This window comes from Pogoniulus pusillus, chromosome 36, assembly GCF_015220805.1.
Source record: "Pogoniulus pusillus isolate bPogPus1 chromosome 36, bPogPus1.pri, whole genome shotgun sequence".
In the NCBI taxonomy this organism is placed as follows: Eukaryota; Metazoa; Chordata; class Aves; order Piciformes; family Lybiidae; genus Pogoniulus; species Pogoniulus pusillus.
This window is the reverse complement of record NC_087299.1, coordinates 10,376,043-10,388,968: the sequence shown is the minus strand read 5'-3', so window position 1 is coordinate 10,388,968 and position 12,926 is coordinate 10,376,043. Positions and strand designations below refer to the sequence as shown.

The 12,926-nt window shown below is 44.4% G+C and overlaps 1 protein-coding gene across 7 annotated transcripts in view; it reads right to left on the bottom strand.

Moving 5' to 3' along the window:
• Positions 1 to 12,926, bottom strand: part of VPS13D (vacuolar protein sorting 13 homolog D) — a 100,427-nt gene that overhangs the window by 26,050 nt on the left and 61,451 nt on the right. For all 7 annotated transcript variants that reach the window (XM_064172185.1, XM_064172188.1, XM_064172187.1 and 4 more), the window contains 4 exons: positions 12,111 to 12,207; positions 10,300 to 10,448; positions 7,784 to 7,918; positions 7,269 to 7,436 (listed from right to left, as the gene is read on the bottom strand). In XM_064172185.1, coding sequence (XP_064028255.1) covers positions 7,269 to 7,436; positions 7,784 to 7,918; positions 10,300 to 10,448; positions 12,111 to 12,207 — 549 coding nt within the window. The remainder of the gene's footprint in view (positions 1 to 7,268; positions 7,437 to 7,783; positions 7,919 to 10,299; positions 10,449 to 12,110; positions 12,208 to 12,926) is intronic.

Sequence of the window (12,926 nt, the reverse complement as noted above, 5' to 3'; positions counted from 1 at the left end):
ATGATTTAAAGTCATTCCAGTTGCAACAGTAACTGTCCACATCAAAGAGCAGAGTTGGGAAGAAGAAACAAAGGCTGCACAGGAAAAGAGCAAGCAGTGGTCACCACGTTTCTGAATGCCAGTTCTGTTCAATACATTCTTCCTCATAGCCTAAAGCAGGAACACTGAGTTTGGAACATCATTTTTCTCTCCTCTGTTCCTTTGACATTTACCTTCCTTCTGATGTCCTACCAACAGAAGCAACCTGCATCACAGCACAGCCAGCTTGAGAGGAAACAACATCTCAAGTTGGTGCACAGTGTGAACCTAGCAGTAAAACCCTAATAAATACAGAGGTAGGAAATTTTAGCTGGGAAGTACTGACATTCTCTTCCCCCAAATGCATATTTTTATACAGCACAGAATGGTTAAAAGAACTTTTTACGAGTTTAATAGAAACATCACTAAGCTCTCTTCTTACCATGACATGCTGATGGTTCTTTAGGTATTAGATTTACAACGGACACATCACTCAGCAGACAGCTCCCTCCTTGCACATCCCTGTGCTCAGCTGGGCACTACCCTGGGACTATCAACTGAACTTGAGGTGTTTGGGAGCACAGCAGCTTTGTGGCTGTCAGATCTAAGAGACCTGTTTGAAGTTAATCCACAAAGCATTTCATCATCGCTTCTGCCATTCTGCTGGGGAGTTCTCAGGTATTTAAGCGGTAAAAGTCTGTGGAGTCAGTTACACTTCTATGCTACAGACCCCCTTCACACATGGCCAGCTCTTCAATACAATCCAAAGCAGAAAGGACAGCTCAGGCTGAGTCCAGACTGCACTGTAACCAGGCCAGGCTGTGCAGAGAGACACGGGTAATAGACTAAGAATAGAACTGACACGCTTTTAATTTAGCGAACACTAAATCAGCAAAATGCTGTAATCAGCTTCTCGTTTTAAGGGAGACATAAACTTTGACCCTCTCTAAATTACTGACGAGCAGGAGGCAGCAGCTTTCCTACCGCACAAATACGGGATCCTTGAGACTCTTCACCCTCTTTATATCACGCAACCCAAGCAAAGGGGCTTTAATTAGCTCACATCCCATCGTTAACGAGGCTTCCTAATGCATCCTGACAGGGGCGCGTTGGGCGGCTGACGCGCGGAGCCCCGCGGGGCGCGGCCGGCACGGCTGCCCGATGAGCCGAGTGTCCCGGGGAGCCCCCGCGGCACAGCCCCGCCGAGCTTCCCCCAAGGACCTCCTGGGAAGCGGCACCAGCAGGTGCCCGCTGGCAATAGTTTTGTGTTACAGGCTTGAATGAGTGATCCCTGCAGGAACTGCCGGCTGTTTTCACAGACACAGAAGGCAGTCAAAAGTCCACAGCATGAACTTGGAATGACCCCAATCGCAGAGTCACTGGCGGGTTCATCTGGAGGACAACTGCGCTTTATTAAACAACTAATACTTTTAGCAGATAATTCCCCTTCCCCCCAGCCTTCACTCTCTCAAAGACTTAAGGTCTTCCGGTTTGATTTTTTTTTGGGGGAGAATGAAATTATTCGTCTCCTCCACCCCTCTCCTTAGAACTTCTCTGTAGACTGAGAACCTGAGAAAAAGCCTAAAGAGACCTAATCCAGTTCCTGAAGTTATCCTAACAGTGTGTCCAGAGCAGGGCAGACTAACTGTGCTTCTTAACATCATCTCCACCAGGACTGTTACTTCCACAGGGCATTTCCTCCCAGCAGTCAGTCAGCCAGTTTCATTTTCTGCCATGGTCACCTGTGACCGCACTTGGGATCTGAATGCTCCTCCTTGCTTAGAACCCCACAGGCTTTCCGTGTTCCACGTTCACTCAGCCTGCCATCCTGTGTGCAGGGCAAACAGCCAACAGCTCTGGGGGGTAACACGTTTGCATCTGCTGAACTGATGCCAGTCATCTACAGTTGCTTCCTTGGCCATCTCCCGTGGACATAACAATCCTGCTTTCCCTCCCTGGGGATAGACAGCCAAGGAATTTCAAGTCTAACTCTGCATTATTTGACATATTCTACACAACAACATCACTTCACCTATAGAGGAGGGAGATGTAGTCAGCCTTCTGTCAAGACTGAAGGCATTAATTGCAAGCCCACATCCCATTTTTTCTCCTTCAGAGGCCAATGGTGATACATGGGACGATACACGGGCTATCCGTGCCTGCTCTCCTGACATGCTACCCACTCAAGAACCAGGTCAGCATCATATTTCATTTCATCTCATGATAAATGCTTGTTTCTAATTCCAGTTTGTGCTTCTGACAACATTTTGCATACCACACTTTAGATTCCCTTTTCACTTCATTGCCCAATGAGTCAGCAAAACAGGAATGCTGTAGAGCAAGTGTAATTGCCAGGGTGGTCACTTGTCCACTTCCACCTCTCGCTGTGTGCAGTTGCTGCACTGTTCCAGGGTTCTCAGTCAGCTGAGTCATTTCTCCTGGAAAAGGCTCACCAAAGCTACCACCAGTGTGTCAGTTTGCTTCTCAGTGTGCACACACAAGAGATCACATCCAGAGCAAAGCAGTTCTTCCCACCCAACGCATCGCCATTCTTGTTTGGTCTCACCCAAAGAGTTTCTCCACACTGCAGTCCAAGCCTGCTCACAGACACTTTGGACAAGCAGCTTTGTAAAGGGAAAGGCCGAATTTAACCTGAACTGTTGGACACTTTGAGCCAGGATGCAGGCCACACAGGTTTTATCCCATGGCACAAATAAAAAGCAGGAAGAACAAAATAATACTTCAAACTTCTCAAAGACGATCCTTTATCCAAAAATCTTCTCCAAAGACACTGATCACCAGATGTTCTGCACATAAAAAGTGTCACTTTCCATAGCTTTCGATTGGCACTAACTGGCCATAAAACTTGCTGTCTTTTAAAACTGCCAGGAAATGGGGAAATGGCCTCGTCTGTAGCACTGCTTCCAGCACTGAAAATTTGTGCCTGTGAATTTCAGTTACTTTCCATCTCATGACCTGCACATTTTCAGACTGATTCCCAGTGCTCAGCACTTGAACCTGCACATGAAATTTGAGTTCTGAGAACGCTGCCTGGACATGTTACCTGAGCACACTGCAGCAGCCCCTGCACAACAATGGAAGGCACAAGGAGAAAACCCTTAAGATTTCACAGAAGAAAACCCAGGCAAAGCTGCACTTGACCTGTACTGTGTAAGCCACTTCTAGGAACAGAGAAAACAATGCATGACAACTGCTGCTAAATCCCACTTCAGCATCCAGGCTACCCCTTGTTAGGGACAACCATCAGCTCACCTGGGGTAAACTCCAGTTCAAATCAGTAGAGCTGCCCAGGAAGATGCTACCTTCCTCCTGTTACCCAGTGTGAGACTGCCACTGATCAGCCACATTCTGCTGTCAACAGTTAGAGGGAGTCAAAGCAAACTGGGAAAATACAGAATAGTAGGAAGCTCAGAACCCAAAGGCCTCTCTCCTAACGAAAGCACCACCCTGTACTTCTTTCTCAAGCTTCACAAAGGGCTTTTATGAGCAGCTGTTGCAGTTCCTGCAAGTTTTGACTCTCAAGTTCCCACTCCCAAGTCTAAGCCTCAGCCTGCCTCTCAGAACTCTCCAAGCTTCCACAAGAACCTAGCACAGTAAATACACCTGTGGCTTGTGGTTTACCTGTGGCTGATGGTTCACTTGCCCTTAAGAAGCCTAACTAAATTTCTCACTGGAAACTTCAAATTTCAGTATGAACATTGATCTCTTTCAGGAAGTTCATTAAATCACTTTTTTGGGCAGGAAGAAGGGACACAACAATTATTCCCGTCCAATATCTATCTCCAGAAACTAAGCCTAACTGTAGAGCCCTAACTGCCCATAACTCATAGAAGGTAACAGAATTTCTTGTAAGGGTTAGAAAAATCAGACAAATTAAATACAGCACTGACAAGCTGATTAATCTTCCTAACCCTTTGCTACCAGGAGTTACACTATGCTAGCACAACATCTATTTGCCAGTAGTAGGTACAACCATGCTTGATTTTCCAGTTAGGCATCACCAGCTACAGAGCATTTCCGCTAAGATGCTATTTTGGGGTTCAATATTCATTTCTAATTGAAACACCTCTGAAAGACTAATTCAGGATTTAGTACTATCATGCCTGGCAGGAAAATAAAAGTGTGGATGCCAAGAATGCAAGACCTTCCTAAGCATATGGCAGCTATAGAATCCTCCATTCAGAGGGAATGAAATTCCCTCAGGTGTCTATATTTAGGATCAAAGAGCTTTTTAAAATACAGAACTTGGAGTCTCCAAGGGATAAAAACTACAAAACTGCCTGTAGTGAACTTTATTTAACCCAAGGTTTTGTGCCAACTTAAATACACTGCAGCTCTCCACTTGAAAGAAGGCATTACCCACGGCTTGTTCCCAAATGCATGGAAAAGCCATTACAGAGCTGAGCAGCACAACTATAAAACAGAGAAGCAATAAAATGACAAAACCAGATACAACCCCAATAGCTTACTTTTCAATGCAGTCAAGCAGAATTACTTATAGAGCAATGATTAGAGTAGTAAAGTTTCTTCATCTGTCTACTCATACCTTAAAAGCTAACTCACCTGAAAAGCTAGGCTAGATTTTTATTCAAGACACTTTTAAAGTCAAGTATTCCAACAACCAGCCATCACTTTCTAAGCAGGACACCAGTCTGGGCTGCCATAGACACTGGCTGCAAAGGTCGGAGAATCATGGAAGAGTTAAGCTGAAGGGCACCTCAGAGATTTACTCCAAGTTCCCTGCCATAGGGAGGGACACCTCTCAGGTGCACTCAGCTGCTCAAGGCCTCATCCAGCCTGGCCTTGAACACCCCCAGGAGCAGGCAACCACAACCTCCCTGGGCAGCCTAGTCCAGAGTCTTACCACCATGGTACTGCAGAACTTCCTAAGATCCAGTCTAAGATAAGCAGCTCTGTGGCACAGCTAAGCTAGGTGACAATTTATGCAGTGGAAATGTACTTGAAAATACCTTCCCTGCAGAGAACACCAAAAGCAAGGTGAAAGGATCTATTGTTCCAGCCATGTTTTGCTTGAGGAACCGGAATTAACTTCTCTTTAACAAAGCTTGACATACCCTAGCTAGGATCAGAAGGCATATGCATGCTAGAGCAGAAAGTAGCCAGAGACAAAAGTTCTGTGCTGCACCGTGTACGTACTGTGTTCAGAATTGCACTCTAAAGGTCAGGGTTTTACCATATGGACACTCCTGGTTTAGTTTTCTAGATTTAGATGTCTGAAAGCAGTGCAAGATATAGGGAAGAATTGATCCTGATTATCTGAGCCTTTTTAACCACAGAGCAGAATTTAGTTCCATCCTTTGGCAGAGGGATTGATAAAGTTGTTCTATGATGTACTATTAAGTCTTCCTAAAGGTTGCAACTCTGTCCTTGTTGTGAAAGAATGAATGCACAATCCATGTAAGGAGTTTTTCCAAGGAAACTGTGTGAGACTTGCATCACAGGTATTTCAGATATATCAAGGGGAAAGAAAAAAGTACCTGGGCAGCCAGATAAACACTACATGGGGTGATTTTCAAAGGTACAAATGGGAAGCAGGCACTCAGCCCCTGCTGGATTTTGAAAGGAGTTCAGCCTCCAAGCGCCCTTCTGCCTTTGAAAATCTTCCTTCTCAAACCCCTCGGTTACAAATGACTCCAAAGTTCAAAGCGTGACCTTGCCCTTGTGGGAAAGGCAGGACGGCTCGTGCCTTTTAAAGAAAGATTTATGAGCCTGTTGCTGCAGATGTGACTGCAATGAGGAAACAACACTTTATAGGAAGGAAGCTAAAGAAACATGCTCTGCTGGGTGGAGTGGATGGCTCACAAGAGACTGGAACCACGAGCAGAAAGCATGGACCAAATACTGGTTTGCACAGATGGATGCTGCCTTGCAGAGGCCCAGTAGTCTCCCACCAGAGTGCTTGGCTAAGCTGTACCTGCAGGGCTGAGAGTTGCAGAACCACTCCTATGGGATAAGGGCAGAAATATCCACCACATGGGATTGTGTTTTGAGTTTCCTGATCCTGTCACACATGGGCTAATGCTGGCAACAATGCGATCACATAAGAGAAAGTACAGGGCATCTTTCCTCGTGGCTTAGCACTCTGGCTTAGATGTGCTCACAGCTACGCACTGAGTGATGGACTGGGTGATCCCTGAAGCAGTTTAATTAGGTTTGATAACCTCAGTCTTAAGCTATCTACAATTATGCAAACTCTAAATTCTACCTTTCTCATCTGAATTACATTTTCCCACTAATGTGAGATAAAAAAGTCCATTTCCCTGTCTACAAGCAAGTAGAACAGGTTGTGAAAGGGTGAGCTGTGATAATACTCATCTACAAACCTACCAGGTTGGGTAATAGGAGGTAAAGGATTTTCACAACCCCCAGATTTTCACAGCACATCCTTCTGTGATCGCAGCCTTGATCACCAGGTTCATTTGCAGTACCTGGTAACACACCACGGATGGAACCAGAAATATTTCAAAGACAGTTGATACCAAACAAGTTTCAGCAGAGTACCAGCCGCAACCAAAACCACGTCCCAGTTCTGGCTGCTGGCTCACATCACGCCTCTCTCAGACACTAAGGATAGTTATTTTCACTGATAACCCTCAGAGAACCGAATTCTCTCAGTCGTTATCAGAACAACAAAAGAATGCTCACCACACGTAGAGACTTTGGAACTAAACCCAAGACTAATGCATAGCTGCCCAGGAATTCCTTAGTTTGTTGCTGTGTGGCACAGAAAAAAACCCAAGCCTCCACCAGTGTTAGTAGAATAAATGATACTCACACCAGCTGAGTCACTTCCCAGAAATCAAAGTTAACAATTCCTGCTATACTAAATAAACCCTTAAACACTCTGAATTCCTATAATGCTCTCTAGAGGTGCATTCTGTGCATAATGTAACTTTGCTTACTTCCACACAGGAGGTGACACCACACTCGAGCAACATTTCAGTTCTCCCTCTGGCTCACTACTGCATTCGACCTGCAAACCACTCGGGTATCGCTAAGCGGCCGCAAGCGCTCTCACGCACTCCTGCAGGCTTCTGGCATCCCCGGAGTCACATATGAACCGTTTAAAGACGACACCTCCATGCACAACACAACCTTTACACCACAAACAGGGCATAAAGCAATTCAGAGCTGGTCAATAGCTCTGACTTGTTTCCTGACTATCTTCTGGTCATTGCTGTAGCAGCCTTGAAGAGCAAAGCCATTACCTTTGCAGCTGAGTTCGATACCCCATGTGTGACGTTTCGTATGAGACCACCAACGTTGCCGTATTTTATAAGTCCACTAACACCTTCTGAGACATCGTTCAACAGACCCATAGGGTTGCCAAGGAAATCCACAGAACCTAGAATCCTGGCTGCCTGGCTAAGCAGCTCCTGTGAAATCAACAAGGAAGAATGGAACATCACTTATGGATCATACCAGCAAGGGTGACTAAGAGATTAAAACCCAAGGCCCACCTGCAAGAAAACCCAGAGAGCTCTACTCAAGGGAACAACAGTTTCACTGAAGAAATTAACACAAATGCCAGTTAGCTAACAGTAATTTCACCTTGAAAAGCAGTGTGTTTAGGAGCATGTGATGCCTTTTCTCTGTATGCCCAAGCAGCAATACAGCACTAACACTTAAGTGGTCACAAAAGAGTTTCTGCATCCTCACTAGAAAACTTGTCAATGAAGAGAAGTTCAGCCCTGGCCCACAATGAAATATCTACAACACTTACCTCCTGAAAGTGTTTCAGAATGTCATTGATGATGAACTCCTGAGTTTCATAGGGATGGACTCTTGTGAAAGGATCCAGATTAATCACAGCATCTTCGAATCGGATCAGAGGAATTCCCAGCGTGCTTTTCAGTGCCTAAACAGAAGATACTGCTACTTTCATTTTTCTCTCTGCTCCTCCTTCATAGCACCCAAATGAATTAATCTGAATTAACCAAAGTGATCTGAAGTTGCTACAGCACTTCACCACTGCAGGTGCTTTGCTACAGAGGGCAACCACTCTATAAACCTTCTACTTGCAAGCAGTGATTGATTACTAGAAGTGCCTTCCTCCAGTAACTAGTCAGTCACTGAACACTGAGCTCCTGGTGCTCTGATGATAGGAATATTGCAGCCTCAATGTGTTTACAGTTCCATGCTTAGCCCTTTGCTGTGACTGCTCTAATAGTCAATTAAACCAAACCCGACATGAATTTCTGTGACACACAAAGACAAAACTGGGTATTTTCCACCCTGCTGAAGTTTTGTGAATGGATTAAGTGTCAGGATGAGCTGCAATAACACAGATAATTTCCTGCAAGCCTGAGGCTCATTTCTCAGTGTTATGTGGTACTCTGAAATGCTCTAACCCGGCTTTGGCAATTGTTTTCAAGGAAGCACGAGACGACAGTAATTAGCCTGTGGGCCATCTGCAACCTGTACAGTCTGCACATAAAAAGCATAATGCCAGACATCCACATCCACACACACAGACAGACATACACACATAAATACAACCATTCTTTTAAAATGAACGCAAAGCCAAAGCTCCCAAAGAAAAAAGTGATCCCATCCGTTGCAGGTCTTGCTAATGGCATCTGCAGAGTCGCCAACAGGAGATAATCTACAGAAGGCAGAAGCCCGATCCTTGAGTTCTGTCTCCCGGCCTTACTTACCGGAGCCTGCTCGGTGTCAGCACTTCTGCCATCTGCAGGCACTTGGAGCAAACCACACAGGTCTGCTGTGGCTTCACAAGTAAGAAAGGACCTATTTATTTTTTCAGTAAGTGGGTGACTGGCTGGAGCAGTACTCATTATTCACTTCGGTAGGAAGTAATTTCCTGTTTAACTATCAGATATTATAGAAGGCAACTCTGTTAATACTGGTACCTAATAAAAATAATCTGTCTGCACCAAATTACTAGACAGCAAGGTCTGTGCCAGAAACATTACAGGGAGGTAGAAAAACTTCTACAAAGGCTCTACTGTGATTATTCTTTCCCTCCTACCCTGAACCCTCCTCTGCTACCAAACTGAATGGAACTCTTTCTGTGGAATTTAATATACAGAATACAGCCAGTGACTGTTATCATTAAGGGGAAAAAAATTAATGTATATGCCAATTTTTCTCTTGGGAACAACGCTGGCAGCTGCCAAGACGTATCCATATGCAGCCATACACCAAAGGCAGCAGGAAATCCAAACACAGCAGTGCAGAGTTTCTTAAAGGCACCACAAACACTTTTCCCTCTCTAAATCCACATGGTCATGAGGGGCACAAGCACATCAAGAGCCTGCTGCTGAATGGCAGGGAATGAGACAGCTAATGAATTACCCTCTGCACAAGGGTTTGTGAGCAACAGTACAAGGATGCAGGACTGCTGATATTCTAGGTCATGCTGGCAGGGGTTCATGATCTATGCTCATTCTGCAACACTTCCTTAAAAGCTTGCACATCTTGGTGTCCATAATATCAAGGGGCACACGACAGCCTGGTGCATGGCTCAGTGCTGGTTACTGAACACACGAGCTGGACAGGCAGCAGCTCGGCTCCTCCATGGTGGGGATGAGGTTTATGGGTTGACTGGTTTTGCTTCAGTTCCCTCATCGTGGAGAAAATAAGTTTATTGGTTCTGAGGGAACTGAAATATTGCTGACTGTTGTCACTTAGTATTATGTCCAGGAAGATGCCAACACACAAACTGGGAACACTGGCTGAGATTTCCCCTCTTGCTGTAATTTGGAATCCCTGGTTCACTTGAACAGCTGTGCCGAATATGCATCACCACCTAAAGCCCTACTCAATCTGAATTCATTTTAATATTTACCCAAGCTACACAGTACTCATGCAGAGCCTCGAGGGAGACAGGTTTTGGATGAAAACACTCAAGAGTTCTCCCGTATTTCTGCTCCCTAAACTGAGTAACTTATTTTTCTTCACTCTCACCTCAGCCTACCCATGCAACAGTCATTCCCCTGAAGGTCTTTACACTTCCACTAATGCAGCTAAGTCCCTTAGTGAAGCAGTGAGTTATGAGGTGAAGTTGACTGTGCCTCACCTGATTACTGCAAAAATGTAGTATTACTGAAGAGACTGGAAATTATGCACATGAAACAACACAAGTCATTGGAACTTCTATTATCTTAAACAATGGAAGAGTCAATGGAAATGAACAGTACTAACTAAGGCTTCTGTCTCTTTTTCCTCCTCTAAAAGAATCTTTTTACTTGGGAGCACAAAGGGAGCACTCTGGCATACCTTGAGATCCAAAGGCAGCTTGTTGGAAGTGAAGACACTCAGCTTTATCTGAGGCACACTAATCTTCAGGTTTTCAAAGTAGTATCGCTTTTGTGCTCCACCTTGTTCAACAACCTTCTCATGGAGGTTTTCATCATACTTTTCAACCTCTGCATTCAGACAAAACACAGGAATCAGAATGGATGACATGTAAATAGATATGAGGTTATGAATACATACTCTGTAAAGAGTTAATAGTTTCTCTGTACAAATAAAAAGTATGTGTGACTACTAGCGTAGCCAGCAAAATTACTCATGCCTTGTGGCAGCAAGCTGACCTTGCAGACTCAAGGACATTTTTTCTGCTCTGCCTCCATCTCCAAAACCTCAATGTATTTGTAGCTAGATAAAAAAAGTCATCCAGGTGGATAGGTTATTTGAGCTTTCAATCTCACTTCTAACTGATCTTTGTCAGCACACAGAAACCAGGTTATACAAACAAAACTATGCAAGGTTTCCTACTCTGCAGTCGTGGTCGTACAAGTTCTGCCCTCTCTATTCTTCTTTACACGCTCAACTATCAGTGTCACAGTCAAAGCAAGCAAAGTTGACAACACTCTCAGTTATCACTACAGAATGGACAAAATGCCTATATGGAGGAGATTCAATAAATTAGGTACAGAGTGAGCCAAAGCAGCTGACACCAACAGGTTTGTGTTTTTGTAAGAGCATCCTGGCAGTGTGGGGAGGCAGGGGGAAAGACAGAAGGTGACAAAGTCCTACGAACTTAGGTTGAACAACTGAACATGTTGAATGAAAATGGCAAACTAATTTTTGTCAGAATTTTGGACATGATCAGCACCAGTGGGTGAACTACAATGAGCCTACACTAAGGAAGCAAACAAAAAAGCAGCAAAAGCATCAAGGTAAAGCAAAATGATGCACAGGTTAGTAAACAGCACAAGAGCAACACTCAGAGTATTTCCTCCTCATCATTAGAAGTCATTAGGTCCTCTAGGAAACTAGGAAATGTAATATTCCCATTTTCCCCTGAGAAAATACAGAAGCTGCAGTGGATCAGCAAGACACAGAACTCTTAAGCACCATTTGTAGGCTTGCTCCCATTTGCAATTATGCCAAAGTTGGTGTTTTTTTTTCCAGAACAGTTATGGTACATAACGCTACACACCCTACTGTGTATTCAAAGTGACTTCTCCAATCAGCAGGCCAAAACAGACACTCAGAAATCTTCCACAGTACAGACAAATCCTACACTAGGAGGATTAGAACAACATCTACGGGATTAGAAGGCTGCCTCACTGAATGGAAACCACTCTACAGAACAATTAAAGCCAGGGCTATGGATGCCACAACTAAAAGGTCAACCAGCCAAAGTTTTCCTTCAGTTAAGCAAGAGGAACTGCCTGAGGAACAAATGAACAGAGATCCCATTTCTAGCCTTGGGTTTAAATAAACATTACTAAACAAAGTAGCTTGCTAAATTAATAACACAATTTCTGTTATGCCAATTTAGATGAATCCAGATACAGAAACTGGAGATGAATACTAAACTCCTCCCCACAGGTGCTCAGCTCAGTCATTGTGTACTGGACAACTGCATGTTACAGGGGTCACTACCTTACTACTGTAACAAGCAGAGCACACCACACACGAGGGAGCTTTACAGGGGCCACTGAGACGTGAGCTTTCTACTCTCTGCTTGACAGTGGCAGTTTCCCAGCAGCTAAGATTTTGCTAAGTATTTTGAACTTATTTCATAAGCAAAGCTCATAATATATGGTAAAACTGCTCTTTGTAATTTTATACTGTACCTGATTCAGACTGATCATAGCCAAAGAAACTCAACAGCTTCAGAAGCAGTTTCTCCTCAATTTGAACTGTGAACTTCCGAGCAGTGATCATCAGATGCTATCAAGATAAACAAGTCTCAGTTTACAGTATGAACACTGGAAGTACAAGCCATGAAAGCAGACAATGCATTCTACTTCAACAGGCTACTTTCATTGGAATTCATACAATCACAGTATCAAGCAAGGCCTTTGACACTGTCCCACACCACATCCTGGTCTCCAAGCTGGTGACACATGGGTTTGATGGGTGGATGTGCTAGTTTGAAGCAGGCTAGAAGGTTTTGGTGAGAAGAACTAGATTACAGGCTGTGAAAGGAAAACAGTGGTGATGTCTACTTCCCTCACAGTCCTGCTAAGGAGTATGGGAACAAGAAATGAAAACATTAGATAACACTCTGGCCATTTTTCTCTCACTCCTGCTTGGGCTGCTGACTGAGCTGCATCTCTCTAACACACCCTTCCATTTGGCCTAACCCACTTTTGCTTCTTAACCTCTGGCCAAACCTCCATTCTTTCCTGGGACTGGGGTAAGGTTGAGAGGGGCAGGGGGAAGGTGCAGGGGTGGTTGAGAGCCCCTCCTGGGGACTCAGGTTTCTGGGAGGAGTTGTGTTTCTGTGTTACCTTTTACCTTGTATATTTCTGTCTATAACTGTATATACTGTAAATATCTGCTTGTATATTGTGCTAGCTGTAAATAAATAGCTTCATTTATATTCCCAGAGCCGGCTGAGTCTAGTCTGGGTGACTGCTAAAGTGTGGGGGGGTAGGGAACACCCA